This window comes from Macaca mulatta, chromosome 5 (genome assembly GCF_049350105.2).
Source record: "Macaca mulatta isolate MMU2019108-1 chromosome 5, T2T-MMU8v2.0, whole genome shotgun sequence".
In the NCBI taxonomy this organism is placed as follows: Eukaryota; Metazoa; Chordata; class Mammalia; order Primates; family Cercopithecidae; genus Macaca; species Macaca mulatta.
The window spans coordinates 19750977-19773535 of NC_133410.1; the positions used below are offsets into that span (position 1 = coordinate 19750977).

The 22559-nt window shown below is 37.4% G+C and overlaps 1 protein-coding gene across 27 annotated transcripts in view; it reads left to right on the forward strand.

The window, feature by feature from the left end:
- Positions 1 to 2367: 2367 nt before the first annotated feature.
- The window catches only part of PACRGL (parkin coregulated like), a 45650-nt gene continuing 25458 nt past the window's right edge, over positions 2368 to 22559 (forward strand). For 2 of the 27 annotated variants that reach the window (XR_001444680.3, XR_003729917.2), the window contains exons 1-11: positions 2368 to 2698; positions 4067 to 4137; positions 4571 to 4660; positions 6342 to 6409; positions 6535 to 6689; positions 9743 to 9810; positions 11598 to 11688; positions 14779 to 14913; positions 15418 to 15525; positions 18778 to 18858; positions 21199 to 21311. Coding sequence is in view for 16 of the 27 variants with exons in the window: in XM_078003202.1 (XP_077859328.1) it covers positions 6358 to 6409; positions 6535 to 6689; positions 9743 to 9810; positions 11598 to 11688; positions 14779 to 14913; positions 15418 to 15525; positions 18778 to 18858; positions 21199 to 21255 (747 nt within the window). In the remaining 11 variants the exon portion in view is untranslated. Of the gene's footprint in view, positions 2699 to 3675; positions 3802 to 4066; positions 4138 to 4570; positions 5527 to 6341; positions 6410 to 6534; positions 6690 to 9742; positions 9811 to 11597; positions 11689 to 14778; positions 14914 to 15417; positions 15526 to 18777; positions 18859 to 21198; positions 22294 to 22559 lie in introns of those variants that run through there. The other 25 variants (XR_001444685.3, XR_013417788.1, XR_001444686.3 and 22 more) reach the window with 21 other exon arrangements.

Sequence of the window (22559 nt, forward strand, 5' to 3'; positions counted from 1 at the left end):
CCCCTTAAGGATAGGAGCAGGAGAATGAATACTCTGACTTCACTTTCCTCTAATTCTCTAATCTCCTATTAGTGTTCTTCAGCAGCCAAACCCAGTCAGAAACCAGAAGGCATTGGAGCCTTGTTGATATAGTTGATACCGATCAGCATCCCAGAGCAAATAACAGGACAAAGGGAAGAGTGTACCTATACAAGAGCAAACAGAAAATATATGGCATATTCTGTCTTTTCAGAATCATTTATCATACTGCTAGACAAAGAGGTCACCTTCTTTCCCTCATCCCATTCTCTCTTAAATAGAAAATTAAACCTTAAAACCTGAATAGAAGACAAAAGTCCACAATCAGTCTCTGTTTCTCACACACTGTGAGCTTTCCTCAGAAGGTATTTTACCCCTATGGCCCAACTCAGTGTCTACATATGCTGACGGCTCTAAAACCCATAGCTGTGCGCCCAGGTCTCTTTCCTGCCCTCTAGACGAGCAGATCCAACTGTATGCTAGTTAGCTCCCGCAAGATGCCTCACAAGCTTGTCAAACTAGTGTATTCAAGAAAGCACTCACCACTTACTGCATAATATCCTGATAGAGTTGCAATGCCAAGGAGCATGTTTTCTGTTCATTGTCTAAAATGATGACAAAGTTTAGAAGAGGCTGTTTTAATTGTGATTAGGAGCAGCTTATACTAATTGTGGTTATTATAAAGATATGAAAAATCCATATCATTGTCCATGGTTCATACACCAACACCTAGCATGGGACTTTTGCCACTTACGATGTCCTCTATGTTAGTCTTAATTTGCTTTCACTTGAATAATTGCACTAGTCAATACATATTGAGTACTTCCTATGTGTCAGGTATTTGTGCTCTTAAATTTCAGCCTCACAAGAACCCAATGATGAAAAGGAAATGGAGGCTTGTAGGGGTTGTCATCCCCAAGGACTCATAGCTGATAAGGCGTGGAGGTGAGTTTTAGATAGCCTAACTCCAGAACGTATATGCATGTCATTCCTCTGCAATACTGAATACAAATCATTCTCACAGTACAGGGAGGAGGGGTTAAAAGGTCACGAACTAGGCGCTCTGCTGAGTCCAACACTGAAGATGCTAAGGGTAAGGAAAATATGTCTTGAGGAAGCTGGAGAGGAGAGATTATAAAGTAAAAGTAGCCGAAGATACAGGATACAAGATTTTAAAAAAATTGTTCTTTTCCTTTTAAAGAAAAACGTTAGTTAAGCATGCAGTGCGCTAGGCGTTGGGGATAGAAAAGCTATAAGGACAATTTCAATCTAGTGAGAAAGAAAGGTAAATACTTTATAATAAATTTTAAAATTTAGATTTGTATGCAAGGTTCACAGAACATTAGAGAAATTATAGACAGAATTTATTCATTCATTTTATTCATTCAGAGGGCATTTCTTGAATACCCACCGCATTATGCTTGAAGCCGGAGAAACAAAAAGGGCAAAGATAAAGGCATTATCCTGAAGAAACTCACAGTCTAATGAAGATGCTTCTGGGGTGCTGGGCAGGAAGCAAGGATGGAGCTACACGAGCACAAAAGGATTACACAGCCTCGAGTGCTCAGATAATGCCACTTTAGTGTTACCTACGCAAAAAGTTAGTGCTTTGGGTTGGCAACAGTAGAGGATGCTACAGAGGAGTGCAGTGGACAGGTCCAAAGGGCTTGGACTTAACTATGACAACCCAAATTGTTGCTGGTGGAACGCAATGCAAGGGAACATGCATTTTCCTGCAGCATCAGTTTTGTTATGATGTGGAGCACAAAATCATGCTTTTTACTACTTAAATGCGGATATACTGTGAAGAATGCAATAACATATGAGATTCATACAATACGACAGGAAACGAATTTCCACAGCTAGGCTTATGAGTTAGCCAGATAGGACAGGAAACTACAAGAAAATCCCACAGCTGGGCATGCAGATGGCTGTGGCTTTCACCCCTGAAGACTCGGGGGAGGAGTTCACAGTCTTCAGCTCTCCGGGTATCTAGGGTAAGATAGTTGAGGAACAATGCGTATTAAGTGTGCGAGAAAAGCGTTTAGGAGTTAAGCGCATGGGTTGGAGAGAGGTTAGGGCGCAGGCGACTGGGAACCCGTCATCTTCCCTCTGCTCTCTGGACCTCTTAGTCGAAAAACATCCTCCACCAGGTGCCCCTTTGTCGCCAGAGACAGCGTCTGTAGTTCATGAGCTGCTCGCTGAACGCCTGGCGGCTGGTTGCCTGGGCAACCCTCTTCCGGGGCTCCTCCGCGACCTCTTACTATTGGTTTAGAAGACGCAGCGTGCGTCTGACGTCTTTGCGCGGCGCGACCAGATTCGGGGGCGGGCCGCGCGGAGCCTTATTTCCCCGAACGCCGGCGCTCGGTGGCAGTGGCCGCGGCTGTTGGCCCACCGAGTGCCGGGCATAAGCTCCCCCGGCCCCCGGTGGGGGGCAGCTTGTGTGCCGGTCGCGGCGGGAGAGAGGCGCGGTAGGAACGAGTCCCCAGATCCGTGAACCGCGGGTACGGGTGTCCAGTCCGCGCTGTCGGCCAAGCCAGTTTGCTTCCTGATCTGTGGCTAGGGCCCTGGGACCCCGTTGCTAAGGACCCTTGAGATCGTGAGCACTTGGAGTGTGCCCCTCCTTTCCTGGGGTAGAGGGTCTGTCGAGAGTATCCTTCGTTAACCTGAATTAAAACTGGTAAACTCCTCCCTCGGCCCATTTAAATAATCTGTTTTTTCTTTTCTTTTTTTTTTTTTTTTCTGTGTCTTCCTCTTTTGCTAACTTTGATAGCATCCTGGCCCTGGACTGGTCTTTAAGTATCTAGAAGTGAGTGTAGGAGGGGTGGCTGGGAAGATGGCAAGTTGATTCTAAGACCCCTAAGCAGATTCTGCGACCCCTAATACTGGCCCTTTGAATTTGTGGTTAAACAAAGGGATTGGGATAAGTGACTGTTGGGCTCTGGGTCTTTTAGAATTTGACAGAGCTTTACAAATGGAACATAGTTTCTTTAGTGGGGATCTTACACGTTTGGAACTTTCTAGACCTGGATTAGAAAGCAGGAAAAAAATGTGGCCTCTGCTGACTGAGAATTTTTTTAGTTCAGTGGTCTAAAAGCTGAGTACAGGAGAAAGTACATACAGGGAAAGAAATAGGCTATATCAGCTGTCCAAACAATGATAGGAAGTACACTTTCCTACCATTGACAAAGATGCCGGCAGTCCCTTGTAGATAGATGACCTGTAGCAGCCAAGGAAGCTTTAAGGGGAATGTGTGGGCTTCATAGGGTGGTTTGTTTGCTTTCTGATATTGTGACGTAGTTTAGTTCCAGGTTAAGTGGATTTATGGATTCTAATATCTATAATTAGAACCTTTATCTTGTTTTGTAAAAGAATGAGCGGTGACCTTGATAATATTTATAACACAAAATAGTTCTTACTGCTTCGCTTCTTCCCATCACTGCCCCTTTACACCATCCTTCACATGTTATTTAGTGGAAAACCACTTGGAAGAAGAGTTAACCAAGGATACGATTTATTAAACTTTCTTTCACAACTCATACTCCAGGCTTGTCAGTGGTATGCTCCCAGGTGGTTATTTTTAAAAATTGACCACACTTCCAGTTGTCCCTTGGTGAGCGTGGAGGATTGGCTCCAGGACTCCCTCCCTCCCCCCAGTCTCTTTCAGATACCCAAATCCACCCATGTTGAAGTCCCCCAGTCTGCTCTCCGTATCCGTGGTTGGGTCAATCTATAGATGTCGAACCCGCGTATACGGAGAGCCAACTGTAATTTGTCCTTAAGGTAAATGATAAAAAAGTGAAAAAGCAATTGCTTTGGAAAGAAACTAATACAGAATTTTGAAAGGGAATGTATACATGTTTGCATTACTGTATGTGTATTTATTGCTGAAAATTATGTAAGTATATTGTACTTAAAAATTGTCCTGTATACTCAAACTGTAGAAGCTCAATTTTCTAGCATGTTTAAGACTTTTCCAAATGAGTTTTGGTGACTTTCTGAACTCATTCAAAATATAATGCAACACCTTCCCATTGGTTTGTTACAGGAACAACTTTTTGACGTGAAGGAAGATAGAAATTTAACTATAAAATTCCATCCAAAACTTCTACTGAATTGGTAGGTAGTATTGAAAAATGTGCATCATAATTTGATGTGGCTGCCTATGCATTTGTTATGTTTGTGGGTACGCATCTTTGCTTCGTGTTCATCTGTTGCAGCTGTTAACAATTGATGATCAAAAGAAATTGAACTCACCTGGTCTTCAAATTGATGTAGCCCAAGATGTTAAACCAAATTTTTTAAGAAGGAGAAAACATTTGGTCACACTGTTGTTAGTAATAGTAATACTAAAGAACACTTTGTACCCTTGTAAAGAGAATTATAATAATAGCTAAGATTCATGTGGCCCTTATTGTATGCCAACCATTATAGAAATGTTGTTTTACATATATTCGTATTAGTCTTCATCAACACTTAAAGTAGTTCCTGTAATTATACCCAATTATGGAGTTGAGGAAACTGATGTATTTTTTTTTTTTTTTTCCAACAGAAACTTGTGTTGTTCCCCTTCCAGGAGCTTCTCAAAACAAAAGTCAGGCACCATATTAAATACTTGTTGAATGATCACAGAAGTACGATAGTAGGTTAACATATTTGAAGCTTCTCTCAGCTTATTTTAGAATATTATCTGACAACTTTAATGAGATTTTAATTACCATAGTACTAGAAAATGCTCTGGGAATGAAGGTGAAGTGTGGTAACTGGGAAATAAGTCATCTGCTGGTAGTGGGATGAGATAAATGAGATCAATGTATTAAATCAAGGAAATTGAAATTATTCAGTGTGCAGAAGCAAGTTTACATTTAGTTTATCTTTACATGGTATCAGACTTTAAGCTGGTACATCATGTTTGAGATATCTGGCTATTTGTCCTCCTTTTGAGGATTTCTAATTTGTTAAGTGGATTAAAAGCATTTCATGTGAGGAATAATTTTAAAAAGTATCAGTGTTTATCCTGAGGAAGAAAAAATGAAGGAGTTAAGAGTTAATGCCATCAAATATTTGAAAAGCTGTCATTTGGAGGTGGAAGAGGACTTTACCTGTGTTGTCCTAAGGGAAGATCTTACGCTATACTTGAGAGGCAGTCATTATTAAAGGCATTAAAGTGAGACACGTGCTAATAGAGTAACTAGTTGTCATGAAAGTGAGGAAACAGAGTAATCAAGCAGAAATAAGGACACAGGATAGAAATCAGAATGCCATAGAAATATGCATTTGAAAAACCAAGATCAGGAAAGGCTTCATGTAAGTTGGGAATGAAGCTTGGCCTAAAAATACCAGTAGGCACTAGGGTATGAGTGTGTGTGTGTGTGTGTATTCCTTGCTAGAGATACACAATTGTAGAAATTGACTGGATTAGCCGGAAACCTTGGGATATGAACTAGAGTCCTCCATTAGCAGAAGAAAAGGAACTGTGTAAGGGAAAAGTGAACCAATATTCCGTGGGTGAGTAACTTGACAGAGAATTTCATTTACTCCCCCAGAAAACCTTGATAGGCTTTTATTTCCCTCTTTAAACAGGTCAGGAAGTCGAGGTTTAGGGAGGTTAAATCTGCCTAAATTCATAAAGTTCATAATTGGTAGAACTGAGATGTAGACCCATATTTGAGCCCAAAGCTCGCTCTTTGTCATCACAACATGTAGCATTGAGTGTAGGAAATGAAGGAAAAGGAAACAGTGGTGATTCTGGTTTTCAGTATGAGAACCAGAAAACTGGTGGTACCCTGGGCTAACAAGGGATTCATAACTTCAGTGTGACAGCCTCGGTTTTAGTTATATTAAGTTTAAGGAGCTTGTGATACATTGGATAGGAGAGTTCATTATGTCCCTGGAAAAGTAGAGCTTGATGTGCACATGGTAACATTTGGAACTTCGGAAATAAGCCAGAGAAGGTGGAGAGGATGATAGGGGATGTGCCAACCACTCCTTTCAGAAATCTAGTCTGTGTTTTCTGATGTGGCCAAGGATTAGAAGTGAGTTTCTAACAGTTTATTTTGACAATTTGAATGGAAAAAAAGTTGACTTTTGTACATCATTTTCTTGGAGAAGATTATTTTGCTGTTACTGATACTATTGAAGTTGACATAATTTCATGTTTTCTCATTAGTCTTTTCCAGTATTTTGCTCCATATCAACTTTTTTGTATATCTTTTACTGTATTATATAATTGTATACTCTGTTCTGGTTTGGTCTTTGTATTGATAACAAATGCTCCTCCAAACAAATTTTGAAATCAACTTTTTTTTTTTTTTTAACTGCAGGAGTGAAAGGGAAGCAATGCAGAAATCGGGGGGCTCTGGAGGTACACAGTTGAAAAACAGAGCAAGAGGTACAGAGCTTTGTGTTTTAAGTGAAGAGGCCAAGTTTGTTAATGGCACTTTATGTGTTACAGATGGATGCAAGGTGAACTTTATTGCTTTTACCTGGTTTTTATTGATGGTCTGTTTTGTCCAGGTGACTATGATCAGAGGACATCATCAAGCACACAGATAAAACACAGGAATGCAGTTCAAGGAAGCAAATCCTCATTGTCAACCAGTTCTCCAGAGTCTGCAAGAAAACTTCATCCTCGACCAAGTGATAAACTGAACCCTAAAACAATTAACCCGGTAGGTCCAAAACTACTCCTAACTCAGTAGATTTTTTAAAGGCCTTTCACACAGTATTGAACAATTCTGGATGCTGTCTTGAGTTTTGTCCCTTTGCTAGTTTTGAGCTAATGATGAGGAAGGGCCTGTGGTTATGATGATGAGGTACTGAGATAATCAGCCACATGTGGGAGTGAGTATGGAGGTAAGGAGACACAGAAGTTAACCTCTTTGGGTTATCGCATTGTCGTGCATAGAAAATTGCACTTTAGCTTTAGATTTTATTTGCAGTGTTGTTTTACTTCCCAATGAATAAACTTGTATTCAGTTGCCACAGAATGCTTTTCGTGCTTCCATAGTTGCATAAAGGTCTCTGACTGTTCCTCTGTATTCTGTAAATTAGCTCCACTAGAAATCCTAATTGTAGTACTAGCCTCCTTTGCCCTTTCCTAACAATTTAATGAGATTTAATAGACATGGGATTTATGTAATAAAAAACAGAAGTGAACACACCTGTGCAACAGCACAAGGTGTTATTTGCCCCGTGCTCAACTCAGGGTGAGATATTAGTGATTTCAGCTTTCGAAGGGGATTGTGAGAGTGGCTGAAGCTCCTGACTGACTTTGATGGTAGCTAGAGTATGGCAGGTACTTAAGGAAGTAAGGGTATAGTGAGCTCTCCAAGATGGAAGGAGTGTCTGGCTTGATAAAAGAAAAGTGAAAAATAGTTGGAGCGGCTGTGTTCCTTTGCTTCTTTCTGTAATCTTCAGTGTCACGGAAATTGAAGTGTCACCTGAAGAAGGCCCTAATAAGTCTTCAGTGTCACCTGAAGAAGGCCCTAATAATCTTGTTGCTCTCACTTCCTTTGCTTATATTTAGTTGAGGGAGTTTGTGGTGATGCTTCAATTTTCTTCGTCTCTTTAAATAAGTACTTTTTGAATTAATAATATTTAATGACCTTAGTCCTAAGTTTTAGTAAAAATTGAGGAAAGTTTTGGGAAATAGTTAAATAATTTGACCTGAGATAAGCATGTCTAAGATATGTAAAGGCTACCAATCTAAAATGAGTTGGAAGTCAGAATAATATTTACCTCTGGACGAAAGGTAGTAGGGATTTGGGAGAGGCAGTGGAGGCATCTGGTATGCTGGAAACTTTCAGATTTTTCAACTCTGTTACTAAACAGGTGTGTTAATTTTATGTGAATTCACTATTGTGATTTATGCACATTAATATTTTAAATATTTGAGTTAAACTTTTTGAAATGCTAATTCAGTATAGTATGGTATATAACATTAATGCAGAGTTGAACTATAGCCTGAAATTATTAAAAATTGAATGGGATAACATTTTTCCCTTTAGACTTGGTAAAATTGGGTTAAAATGAATAAAAGTAATCCATTCATAAAAAAATTCTGATTTTATGGGACGTGGAAGATGAAACCATGATTATCTCTAGAACAAAATAGAAAGGCAAAGGAATTGTTTAACATTTCAATCAGAAATGTAGTCTCTGTGGGTATTTTGAAAATTTAGGGATTATTTTCATGATCTGTAAGGGCCAAAAAGATCGTTTGCTTGTAGGTGGTAGAAGTAAAATATGTTGAGAGTATAGTACTAATTTGTCTTAATTTTTTCCCCAATATGTGGAGCACTTTTTTCAAATACATATATCTAGGCATATATTTGTGAGAATCTTCTCCATCTTCTATTCTCTTTTTTCAAATAACTGTCTTACCTAATATGTTTATTACTTGAAAATAATTTTTAAAACTTGTATTTCTTAGCAGAAATTGTAACTAGATAAGTGAAACATTCCTCTTGTGAATTGTTACACATAACATGGATTGAGTTCTGGAAATGAATCTTTTTTTTTTTTTTGAGACGGCATCTTGCCCTGTTGCCCGGGCTGGAGTGCAGTGGCGTGATCTGGGCTCACTGCAAGCTCTGCCTCCCGGATTCACGCCATTCGCCTGCCTCCTCAGCCTCCCAAGTAGCTGGGACTACAGGCACCTGCCACCATGCCTGGCTAATTTTTTGTATCTTTAGTAGAGATGGGGTTTCACCATGTTAGCCAGGATGGTCTCTATCTCCTGACCTCGTGATCCACCCGCCTCAGCCTCCCAAAGTGCTGGGATTACAGGCTTGAGCCACCACGCCCGGCCAGAAATCAATCTTTTATTATAATTTAACTTGAATGAATTTTCTCCTGTGTGCTTTTACTCAAAACTCATGCTTTTCCAGAGGAAAAAAGAGCTGATTCTAAACTTTTTAAGGACATTTTAAAACTACCACTGTGTGTGACTTAAAAAACATTATGTAGTTATGTCTTTAAAACAAGTCAATTTATATTTTGTAATTCAGGCAACTATTTTTTCATTTGATTATATATTAAAAGTACCATGTGATAAAATACTTACTTTTTGTTCCTAAATCCTCTTTAAGTCTCTTATTTTATTGAAATTATTTTTGCTGTGATTGTTTGATTGTTGAGATTAACCATCCTTTAAATCATCTTTGAGAGTAGGTATAAAATCAATCTATTCAGATATAGCAAAACTGAAAGGTTATGAAGTTATATATCTAAAAGAATACATCCAGGCATGTATTTGTGAGAATCTTCTCCATCTTCAATTCTCTCCCTCCTGCCCAGTGTAATCCTTTGTTTTTTATAGAAGCCTAAAGCCAGTTTGGAGAAATGTGACTACCTACACCATCTGTATTTGGCTGGAGGACAAAGTAGGAGATGTGCAGGAGGCAAAAAACAAATATACTTTTCCTGTACTTAACACCCCTTCTCCATAGAGTCCTCACCTTGAAGGGTCACAGTGGGAAGAGGGTAGAACTATCAATATGTGGTTTCAGCCGCCTTCAAGCATTCTGAATCGTTAGGGGAAAAAAGATGTACAAAGTGTAGTTGTGGTATTCTAATAGAGAATTGACAATTTTTCTCAATTGTGTTGCTGGGTAGAAATGGTACACTTTGATACCAGCTTGGTGGTTTGAAAAGCAAGATGGCTGTGTGCGTCTGACCTCAGAAGTATGGGTGATAGTAATATTTTCATTTTTTATTTTAGTTTGGTGAACAGTCACGAGCGCCTTCTGCATTTGCAGCTATTTACTCTAAAGGAGGTATTCCTTGCAGGTAAAATCAATACAATTTATAACTGACCAGATTATTCAAAATCATTGAGTAAAATCAATACAGTTTAGTTTAAATGTATTGTAAGTTTTATTTACTAGTGAGGTTGAAATAAAGGTGACTGTATTCACACTTTCTTTTGGACTGTTATAGATCCCTGGATGTTGTTGAAGATAACCATTTTAATTCCAAAATACAGTTATTGGGATATATGATAAACCATCAATTAGTTTAAGAAATTTACGTAAACCCTTTTTCTGAAATAAGCAATTTAAGCATTCACAGGCTTGGGCAAGTTGCAAATTAAAAAATCCTATCTTGTTGGTAAAATGAAAGTTGTCAATTTAATGAAATTGTTTCTGTTTCATAATAAATACATATGGCCGTTTTTGCTTCCTTTTGGATATAATTCTTGCTGCCTTTCTAGACAGATGTCAGAACTATTTTTTTAAAAATACAGACTATGGATAATATATCATTTTATGATTTATTTCTATAAAGCATTTCTTCAGAGTGCATCCAGTTTTAGCCTGTTCTAGATGATAGAAAATTTTATTTTGATTGTGGAAAGGATTACAGCATTTATTTATTTTTGTTCCAAAGTTAAAGAAATCTAGTTTTTTAATGGTATTTTCAGATTTGGAGTGAAAAATAAGCTCAATAAATACTCTTCAGTTTATTGTTATTTCATATTTAGATTCTGATTTGAAACCCTATTTAAAGGTTCTTAACTCTCTACTCCCCACCCCTCAACAATTTATTGTTGCAAAAATGTAAAAACAATTTTACAGAGACGTCTTGCTCTTATGAAAATAAGCCTAAAGGAGTCAAGAAGTTGAGAACATTACAAAGGAGTTCAGAGAAGCATTTAGGTTGATGGATTAAGTTCACTATCATGATTGTGATGATAGTTCCTTGAGTGTATTTGTACATAGAAACATACCAAATTGTATACATTAAATATGTGCAGTTTATTGCAAATCAGTTATTCCTCAATAAAGGCTGTAATCCCAGCACTTTGGGAGGCCAAGGCAGGTGGATCACCTGAGGTCAGGAGTTCGAGACCAGCCTGACCAACATGGAGGAACCCCATCTCTACTAAAAAAAAAAAAAAAAAAAGCAAGCCGGGTGTGGTGGCACATGCCTGTAATCCCAGCTACTCAGGAGGCTGAGGCAGGAAAATTGCTTGAACCTGGGAGGCAGAGGTTGCGGTGAGCCAAGATCGCGCCATTGCACTTGAGCCTGGGCAACAAGAGCGAAACTCCATCTCAAAAACAAAACAAAGCAAAAAAAAAAAAACAGTTAAAAGAGGCAGAAACCCTAATTCAGGGGCCACCACTTTGTAACCCTGAATGGGCCATTTTACCTTCCTGGCCTCAGTTTTCTTCTCTTTAACAGGGAGAAAACTTGGTTTTGCCTTCAGGTTGTTAGTGTTAGGGTTACATGATCTATATCTGAAAAAGAATGTTCCTTGTACAACATTTTTAATAATTACTACATTTTGTTTGCATTTTTTCGTTTCTGTAGATTACCTACTGTGTCATATTACCAAAAGATATCACCTGGAACGTTTGCGTTAAGATTCACAGACAGCAACATGCTTAAGCACCAAAACTGTAACCTTAACACATGTGGGGTCACTTTTGCTGAAAGAGTAGGATTTTGTAGGATTATTGACATTGCTTTGTAAAATGTCCTTGTTCTAATATGGTTATGCTCTATGTTAGATGATACCTGCTTAATATAGAATTATATTTTTCTTGTTGCATTCACTGACTTTTATATTTTAGATTGGTACATGGTTCAGTAAAACACAGATTACAGTGGGAATGTCCTCCTGAAAGTCTTTCATTTGATCCACTTCTTATTACTTTAGCCGAGGTAAATATGCTATCTCTTCTATTAGGAAAAAAATGTTAAAAATTGCATTAAATGTTACTTTGTAGCTTGTCAGTAAATTTCATTCTGTGCTTTTGAAAAAGGAAGCACACAATAGGCATTGAAACACCACACCCCCTTAGGAAATAATTATGATTCTTATATAGTTATTTGAAATTGATTAATCAGCTTCGTAAACATGGAATTAGTCTGCATAGGGATTTATAGATAACTGGATGAAATATTTGTACTTATTTAAAAAAATACATGGACTCATAATGAGGAGAGAGATTTTTTGGTAGTAGTGAAATCAGGGAAACATCCGGGATTAAACTGAAAACTGTCAGATAGTGGTAAGTGGTTCTGTGTACAACCAATCGTGTTGACATGATGTGTTTCTTAGGGAATTGAGACTACCTACCTAAGTGTTCTTTTGGAGAACACTCCAGCTCTCTGCTTTACTTGTACATTTCCAGTACAATATCATGGAGGTAGTTTTATAGGCTATTTAAAAAAAAAAAAAAAAACTTTGGATAGCTTTCTTTATATAGTTTAACATTTGTGTCAGGAAAAATGTTGGTGGAGTCTTAGCTTCAAGTGAATCATTGCTATCTTCTATGAATTTTATTCCTAGAATTAGAATCAGAAGTAGAGCAATGAATTAACCAGCTGTCTTGTATTTAAACTTTTAATTACTTGCCTTGTTAAAAGTTAAGGATCATTTTGTTGTCATTAGTAAGAAACAAATGATTCGAGTTTCGGTGATATTAGTAATAAAACACCTGAGTTCTTTCACTGATAGTTTTACTTAGATTAGTTACTACTGTGTAACTTACTCTATAAACATGGCAGTACCTTTTTAGGTTAATATCATTTGCCTTTCCTATAAAACCTGTGGGGAGGACCAAGTGGGAGCAGAAGAGAAAAAAGTAATTTTTCCAATTGAGATTCTTTAATTAAAATGAAACATCAAAGTCTCTAGTTCCTCCTTTAATTTTCCAAATATGTTTACTCTCTTAAGAGTAAACTAACCAGTTACTAGCAAAAACTATAAGTTTTTGTTTTTCTTAATTTATTGCTCAGTATTACAGGTAGTGTATTTTTACAGGTAGCCTATTTTGAAATTCAGTTCTGAAGTTGGCATTAAAGGTTAGATTGGGTACTGTGGCTCATGCTTGTAATCCCAGCACTTTAGGAGGCCAAGGCGGGAGGATCAGTTGAGCCCAGAAGTTTGAGACCAGCTTGAGCAACATAGGGAGACCCTGTTTCTACAAAAGAAAAAAAAATTCACGTTAGCCAGGCACAGTAGAGTGAGATGCTGTCTCAAACACACACACGCACGCACACACACACACACAAAATTTGTGATGTTTCCTTAGTTCTTATTTAAACTTTAAGCCTTTTGTACCAGGTAGCAAACCATGTTTTTGTTGTTGTTGTTGTTGTTTTTTGTTTTTTGTTTTAGACTAATCAAAACTGGTGATAGCTTGGAAAGTGTACTGTAGCTAATCACGTTGTACAGGGAGTGCTTTAATTTGGGATATCTTTAAAGGGACTCTAACTTCTGCTTAAAGTCAGCTTTTTATGTACCTATTGTCCAAATGTCAATGCTTTTCTTTCTGTATTGAGTATATGTTTGTCTTTCTCCTGGCCTCATTTTCTAACAGATAAGTAGTGACAGAAGAACCATGGCTGAAATCCACTTCAGCTTTTAATCTGAGAGTTATCTCTAAAATGAATAGGTTACAGGACACTGCTAAGATGATAGAACCTGTGATCCAAAATGATACCCATGTGCTTGGCAGGATGGTTTTCAAAAGCATGACACCTTTGAGGAAGGGAAATGTTTCATTACTATTTGGAAGCAGATATTTAGGTCTGAAGGACAAATTAGTTGAAAATTAGTATTTCTAAGCATGATTTTGCAGCTGATTATATTTATTCACTTCATAGATAATTAGTCAAACTGAAGGAGTTTACTGTTGATTTTGTTTGTTTTGCTTTATCATTTTGAAAAAAGTCAGATGGCCCTTTTATCTTGACTCACTGTGATTGGTAAAATCATAAAAGAGTCCTAGCTAATTGTTTCTAATGCATTTAGGGTGAAAGGCATAGTGAGATATGATTTGCAGTTTTTAAAAAATATTTTCATACTGCATTTCAGTATTACAAATGATATTTAAAATCTTAATATGCCTTTAAAATGCATATAGTATAATACTTGCTTTCTAAATATGTTAATATAAAATACTTAAATATGAAGGAAATTTATTTTAGAAACTTATTAAGTCATAAAATCACTAAATGTAGTGGGTCTCATAGCCGTGCATTCATAAAGGAGTGGTTATAAACAGAGTAATATGCTCTGCTTTCAGAAAGTGTTTGAGTGTACGTAACAAAATGTTTTTATTATCCTAGTGAGTTTCCCTTCTTTTTTCTGTATTTTCATTTACCTTTCCTTTTCCTCCTTCCATTTCCTGCTTTTTCCTTCCTCCCTATTTTCTCTTTCTTTTTATATTTTTTCTTGCCTCCCCTGTTTTTCATTTCTTTTCTTTTCCTTTTTCTTATTTTTTTCTTTCTCTTCTCCCTTCCTTCCCTTCTGTGGGTAGGGATTACTCCTGTCTCCTGTACGGCTGGCCCTTCCTATCCATGGGTTGCACATCTAGGGTTTCAACCAGCTGCAGATAGAAACTATTAAAAAAAATACAGTGCAACAATAAAAAATACAAATAAATACAATATAAAAATTATTTATGAAGCATTTGCATTGTAATAGGATTATAAGTAATCTAGAGATGATTTAAACTATATGAGAGTATGTGCACATAGTGTGCTATTTTATATGAAGAATTTTAGTATCCACAGGTTTTGGTATCCATTGGGATCCTGGAACCAGTCTCCCTTGGGATACCAAGGGACCCTTTGTCTCACAGTTTCTCAGTGTAACTGAAATTGTAACTGCTGAAATTGTAATTATGATTAGGAAAACAACAATGAAACTTGATTTTTGTTTAAGCAAGTAAACATTCAATTTTTCTGTTATTACCATAATGAAATGGGTAGTAAATCATGTTTCCTCTTGGTCTTTGGCAGGGTTTGAGAGAAACCAAGCATCCATACACCTTTGTGTCAAAGGAGGGCTTTAGAGAATTACTTTTGGTCAGAGGTGCTTCTGAAAAAGCTGTTCCTTTGCTACCTAGACTGATTCCTGTGCTAAAGGCAGCTCTGGTATGTCATGTATTTCATTGTACTTTATAGTTGAAAACATATGATAGAAAAGAAAGCTGTAATGTATTTAAAATATTGTGTCTTTTCCTCCAAATTATATGCAAATTAGTTCTTTATCTGTGATTGTGACATATTTGCAGAATTAGGGAACTGTTACTCAGGGCCAGATAACTACATACTTGAAGACATCTTTAGAGGATGTACTAAAGGTAAAAAGGGACATTTTAAGTAATTTGAGGATGTAATCAACCTCAAATCAGTCTTTCTGTATGCTAGATATATTTTAGTTAATGCTTCAGTCAGATGGAAAATTTTTTTTGCTTCTAGATGTCCTGTGTTGAAGGTTATTTTTAAAATTCTAGGTTTTGTTGACTATCTTCTGATTTTAGATGTTTAATCTTACCATTTTCTCTACTTGCTTACCCTTTTGTCTAATCTATCTTTTCTTTCCTTTTCTCTTCTCTTCCCTGATGCCCCTACATCCCCAACTAACCAACCTTACAGGTCCATTCGGATGATGAAGTGTTTGAAAGAGGATTGAATGCCCTAGTTCAGCTAAGTGTTGTTGTTGGTCCTTCTCTAAACGACCATCTGAAGCATCTGCTTACAAGCGTAAGTACTGCAGAGATTAGATAATGATTGGCTGTATGTATCATGCACCAATCATCTCTCTTTATGATTTAACAACTTCAAATCTTTAACTCAAAACTTTAAAAATCTTATCATCCTTAACAAAAAATATAGAACTCATTCATAAAACATTTTACTAATGGACAGTATTAGTTTTATTATTTTTTTTTTAATGGAAAACAGCTACATGAGCAGAGTTTAGGGTTATAATAAAAAGTAAACCAGCCAGGCTTGGTGGCTCACGCCTGTAATCCTAGTGCTTTGGGGGTGGAGGTGGGTGGATTGCCTGAGCTCAGGAGTTTCAGACCAGCCTGGGCAACATGGTGAAACCCCATCTCTACTAGAATACAAAATGTTAGCCAAGTGTGGTGGCATGCGCCTGTAGTCTCAGCTTCAGGAGGCTGAAGAAGGAGAATTGCTTGAACGTGGGAGGCAGAGGTTATAGTGAGACGAGATTGTGCCACTGCACTCCAGCCTTGGTGACAGAGCAAGACTTGGTCAAAAAAAAAGAAAAAAAAGTTGAATGGATAAAAGCTAATGAACAGTAAGATGGTATTATGTTCATGTTGAATAACTATGAATTATAAGCAGTGCTCATATGCTGTCTTGTGTAATCATATATTACCAAACACATTTAAGTATTTTTGGTTTTCATCGTGATGTTTTAGTGAATCTGTAAATTGCATTCAGGAAGAGACTTTTTCCTGATATGTGTAACTTTAGTCCTTACTATAAATATTTACTGGGACCCTGTGCAGCTCCTGAGGTTCCCAAGACCACTCTTAGGTTTGATGATTTGCCAGAACGATCCATGGAACTCAGGAAAGCTGTTATTCACTGTTACGGTTTCTTATAACAAAAAAAGATTAAAAGCAGCATAGGTAAGAGGCACATAGGGCAGGGTCCAAGAGATACCGGGCATGGAGTTTTCAGTTTTCTTCTCCTAGTGTAGTTGTTCATGCAGTGTTTACTTCTTCCAGCAACAATGTGTGGCAACGTGCATGGAGTATTGCCAACTAGAGAAGCTCACCTGGGCCTTAGTGTCCAGGATTTTTATTGGTGTCTGTCATGCAGGCAAGACTGCCTGCCTGTGTGGTTGACATTAGTCTGCACCCTCTCTAGAAGTCGAACTAATACCCTGTGAACCAAAGTTCTCATCATAAATCACATTGTATAGACTACCTGGTGTTGCCCGAAACTCCCATGTTGACAAGGATACCCTACCTGGCAGGACATTCCAAGAGCTTAGAGGTTATCATTCAAGAGCTAGGGGCAAGGGCCAAACATTAGGCAAGGGACATACATACCGTTAGAAAGATTAACGTCTTAGGTAGGACCTCCATGTCTGCGTTCTTCTGTATTTCACAGCTGAGGTATGATTTTGATCATGGGTCCACTGTTTTTTCTTGGATCCATCCATATGAGAGATCCTAGAACTATATTTTTAACTTCCTATTCCACAAATAGTGTAATACACACCAAGAACCACCTGGTTAACACTGTAAGAAGTAGGGGCGATGGTGACTATCAGGATAGATATGCTCATAAGTGGTAGATGAAATTCCATGAGGTTTCAGGTGAGGAGAAGACATAGTGAGAATAGACTCTCAAGCCTGGACATTTGAGGAGTCTTAGGACAGAAGAAAGAGAATCTTGGCAGATAATTGTAAGCTTCATGTCAGGGGGTGTGGCTGACCAGCTACGGGAATTTCACACTAGTGTACAAAGTGATTCATTGAAATATTCAGTAGTTTAATAATAATCTCTTGCACTCTGCTGTCCTGTTTTGTGCCAGGTGTGCCAAGCATTGAGAAGATAATCCTGAGCAGAAACAGGCATGCTCTCAGCCCTTGTGGAGATTGTTGGTTTTGATTTTGTTTTTTGTGTTTGTTTTTTGCAGGTGGGTGGGGGATGTAGAAATAAAGCAGCAAGGACATCTGCTGAGAATATTGGGATGGTGTCAAGGGGAAGTGATATGTAGAGAAAAGGAATCACACTGGATCCTTCCTCAAAGTCAGTCAAGCAAGGCTTCCTAAATAGCCTCTCAGTCCCACCTCCAGTGGCAGAAAAGGCCAGATTAACAATTGTACACATTTGTTTTGTTTTTTAATCTTTCTGGGTCAGTGGCATTTATCTTTGGTCACTTACATTCCTCAGAGCTCTCATTTTCCTAGACAAGGACTGACTGAAATGTTACCTAGCTTTCCTGGGCTGCCAGTATTTTGGGAAGACCTAGACACCACCCTGACCGTCAGATCCTGGTATTATATAAAGAGCTCTAGAAATAGGTTGTGTGAGGGTTAGTTCCTGGTCTGTTACCACTCACTATGAGACAGACACCACTGAGGATGTCAGTGAGTTGCTATCGGACCCCCTTTGTCCCTCATCCCCATCTTCCGTACCTTTCAGCCTCAAAGCCTTGTTTTTCATCTGGTTTATAGACTTCTACATTAGATGCTTATTGGAAGAAAGGGTATTCTTCTAGAAGAAATTTTTCAAAACCAGTTACTGAACCCCTATATACAACTCATTTTTTCCTCTACGCAAAATAAACTATACCTTTCCTGAGCTACAAATGTAGGGACTTTACAGAGGGAATAAATCACCTGAAAATCTTGCTTAAAATGCAGAATCTGGGCTTCTGCCCTGGGATTCTGGTTAAGTATGGCATGAGACCCAAGAATCTGCATTTTTAAACAGCATCTCAAGTGATTCTGATGCTGATGGCCCCTGGATCTGCCTATTAACCTCTGTGCTATACAGGGTGTATACAGATTCAGTAGGGTAATGCAGTCTGAAGAAAGCAACTGGAAGACTAGAGAGGGGCCCTCTCCATCCCCAGGGCGTTCACTATTACTAAATTACTCATGTAAGTCCTCTGTCCTTTGTCCTCTCTTCCCTTTTTATTGCGGGAAAAAGTGTGCTTTAGAGGCAAAGCTTTCCATCATGGTCTTCAATGCTCTTGCAGATTACAAAATCGCAAAATATGCTATTTTATAGAAAACTTCAGATAGCATACTGTAGCAGATTTTATAGGATTGGTTTTACTTGAAATAATGCAAATTGTTTTTTAAAACAAATACAGAGGTACCTATAACATAAATTTCAATGAGATGCTTCCTAAGAGAAGCCTTGAAATCTAAAACAAGAGGTGCTTCTGAAGATTTACTTATGCATATGGTGAACATTGTTAAGTTTAAAGTCATTTCGTTTCCCCCAATCTTACTTTAAAAGCTTTCCAAGAGATTAATGGACAAGAAATTCAAAGAGCCAATCACCAGTGCATTACAAAAGCTAGAGCAACGTGGCGGAAGTGTAAGTAGAATATTATTCCTTAAGTCTTTTTTTTTTTTTTAAACTTTTAGGCATATTATTAAATTGACTATATATTTAACATATACTGTCTCATTTCAGCCACGGGTAACTATGTGAAATTGATACTGTTATTTTCCTTTTAGAACTCAGAGTTTCTGTCCCTAGGTCAAGCCCTGCTGCTCAGACCAGACTCAGATTGAATAAATGTAGGGCTTGTGTACTTTCACGGTGCTTAATATGGCATTCCATGTGGCACAGTGGTACAGTTTTTTTTTCTTTAAAGTATTTTCAGTGGTTTAGTTTTGACCATTGAAAAGTTCAGAAAACCAAATGATTAACTTAGTTCATTGAGGAAAAATACTTTTTTCTCTTTCATTTGCTGTCTTTCTGACTCAGACGTCCAGATGATTGCACTATTCTGTCTGTAAGTGCGTGCATACCACATAGGTGTAGACACACACACACACATGCACACACAGTGCTGGAATAGTTTAATTGGTTATTCTAACTTTTCAAGGTACAAAAATATGGAGGATTTCATAACTACGTGGCGTCAAATTACTAGACTAATTGAACTTTAAGCATTTGAAGGAAGCATTCAGATAATCTCATCTTAGAAATATTTCCATAAAAGCAGTCCTTGCTAGTGGGAATTTTGTTTAATCAGATCTTAATGATAGAATTATATGTGACTATCTTAACATTGCATAATTTAGTTCCATTCTAGGTACTTCTGAAGGAATTAGTTATGAGAAAATTTGCCTGATCATACACAATTTTTAAAATGGCAGACATAAGGCTTTAGCGAAATTATCTCGTTTGACCAATTTCAATGGGTTGTTTGATTGATTATATTCTTTCCATGATGGATGCCTAGAATAGTTTACAAGAGGAAGTAAGTCCCAGAGCCTACTAGGTAATAAATTTCTTTGTTGTGTTTGGGTCCTAGGCAGAGAATTAGCATTCGGACACCTTGAGGAGATGTGCAGAACCTTCCCCTAGCTAATCCCATGTCTCCTCTGCAGCAAGGAAATTCTTGCTTGCTCTTCTGAGAATTTAAATGCAAAATATATTTCTCCTTTCTTCTTCTGTGGAGTGGAAGTGAACAAATGCTAAATAATGATGCCACAGCTTTTCAGTGGGAAACCCTCCCTAGGTAGTTTTCCATATCCTGTGGGTCAGTATGGGAAATGGGACAAGTAGAAAGAGACAGGCCAAGCATATTAGATTTTGTGGTGGGAGTGGAGGGGGTGTGGAGGAGGAGATAGTATACGTGTAAATAAAGTTTAGAAACAACACATTAAGATTTGGAAGGGGAACACAGAGGTGTACTTGAGCGATCTAGGATCCCAGAAATATCAGATTCTTTTTTTACTACTCCATCTTACTAGCTTTGAATGTTGCTAATACAGAATTTTTAAAAAGATTTTGTAATTATTTTCTTCTGACTTGTTTTCTCGTTATGTCCTACATAATATTTTAATAATAGATTGCAATAGAAAATTTTCTGTTGCAATTACATGCCAAAGACTTTCTCTTGGCTTAATTACTATTGTGCTAGCCTCTATTACTTTGTAATCCTTCATGAAATTAATGCTCTTTTTTCTCTTCTGAGAGCGTAAAAGCTTATATATCTTTCTTTAAATATTAGAAATAAGTCTTTAAAAATGAGTGTTCTTAGTTGTGGTTTCTCATTTCTTAGGACTTGTGTATATCAATGATGGAACTATTCAATGTCGGGGTACAGGAAAATATCTGTTACAGATAGTCACAGTGTTACTTTCTTAGAACTGATCTGCCTTAAATTTGAAATCAGTTCATTCTTAGCCTGATTTGTTTTTTTTCTAAGTGAAATGCATATTTATTTTGGGAAAGGCACAACACAAATCCTGATCTTTATTGGTTGTTTGGGAACTTAATACATGGCAGGTACTCTGCAGAGTACTTTTTAGACATGAAACTCATTTACTCTTCCTAGTCATCAGAGGGAGATTCTATTGTTATCTCCCTCTAAAGATCAAGAAACTTAGGCACAGAGAAGTAATTAGTCCAGGTTTGACAAATAAGTGACCAGTAGATGCTGAATTCAGATACTGGTAGTCTGGCTTCTAACTACTTCTCTAGTTAGATACTTCAAAAAAAAAAAAAAAAGAAAAAAGAAAGAAATAGCCTATATTTTATTTAACACAGCGAAAAGTCCTTCTTATTTCATCATTTTGTTCTTACCCCCTTTTTTTTGTTCTGAGTTTTGGATACTTTCTAGGCATATTCCTGCAAATACAATACCTGTTAGGGGAAGTCTGCATGATACTAATGATGCTCAATTTTTTCTGTTGACAGGGAAGCCTTAGCATCATCAAATCTAAAATTCCAACGTACTGCTCCATATGCTGTTGAAGAAGGGAGCCAACAAAAATTGTTTTTACTACCTGGTGACGTGTCAAACACTGACCGTGGGTACTCATGGAACCTTTATTCCATGTATTTTATTCTTTTGTAAATCACAGCCACCCTTCATTATTTACTAGGTTAAGATGAATATACGCTGAATCAAAGTTATTCAGCAACAAAAAAGAACAGTTACTAATGGAAAGTTACTAAAATAAGTTCTGTAAGAGTACAATTTTCTGAGGTTTTTTTTTTTTAATTTTTATTATTTGTGCAAAGAACCATTATTGAGTTGGCAAGATAAGATGCATTTGTATTTTCTGGTGCCTTTTTATTTATAACACTTTTTTGGCAAACAATTTGTAGCTGTGCCCTGATTTTTATAGACAGTTTGCCGTTTCTTGGGTTTAATATTTAACAAGACCGTAGAAATTTAAAATAGTGGACAAATGTTTGTGAATACACTTTTTAAAAATTGTTTTAAAAGAGAGAAGGGATCTTGCTTTGTTGCCAGACTGCAGTGCAGTGGCATGATCATAGCTCACTGCAAGCCTCAAATTTTAGTGCACAGATGATCCTTTCATCTTAGCCTCCCGATTAGCTGGGACTACATGGTGGCACATGCCACCATGCCTGGCTAATTTTAAAATTTGCTTGTAGAGATGGGATCTCACTCTGTTGTCCAGGCTGGTCTCAGTTCTGGCCAGTGATCCTCCCACAATGAACTTCCAAAGTGCTGGGATTACAAGTGTGAGCCACCATGCCTGGCCCCATGAATACACTATTAATTATTGTTTGTAAATATGTATCGTATAATGTACAATGCTTGGAAAATTTTTTCAGAGTATTTTAGAATAGTTTAAGAAATTTTTTCTAATTCTGTAAATTCTATTACAAGTATGTTGTTTATTACAACTCATTACAACTACCTAAATTTTAGGTGTTAACTCTATTTAAGTAAATACTGTTTTTGCATTTCATAGCCAGAAAATACTGATGTTCACATAAGGATATTCAGCAATTAAAATGTTAAAACTTTTACATGCATTCATGGATTTTGTTGTGCTTATGTTTAGCAATTTTTAAGAAGCTTTTAAAACTTAATTTAGACATAGTTCAGAATTTTAATGTAATAGAAGTGATTCCTTCTGCAAGAGAGGAGCAGAGGAGAGGAAGAGAAATGGAAAACAAGAATAAGACCTTCTATCTTATGAGCAAAAGGAGAGGGCATAGAGATTTCTGTAGCCACACCGAATCCAAGGCATGAAAGGGATGGAAAGGAAAGATGGGTCTTGCGGAGCAGCAGTGTTGCA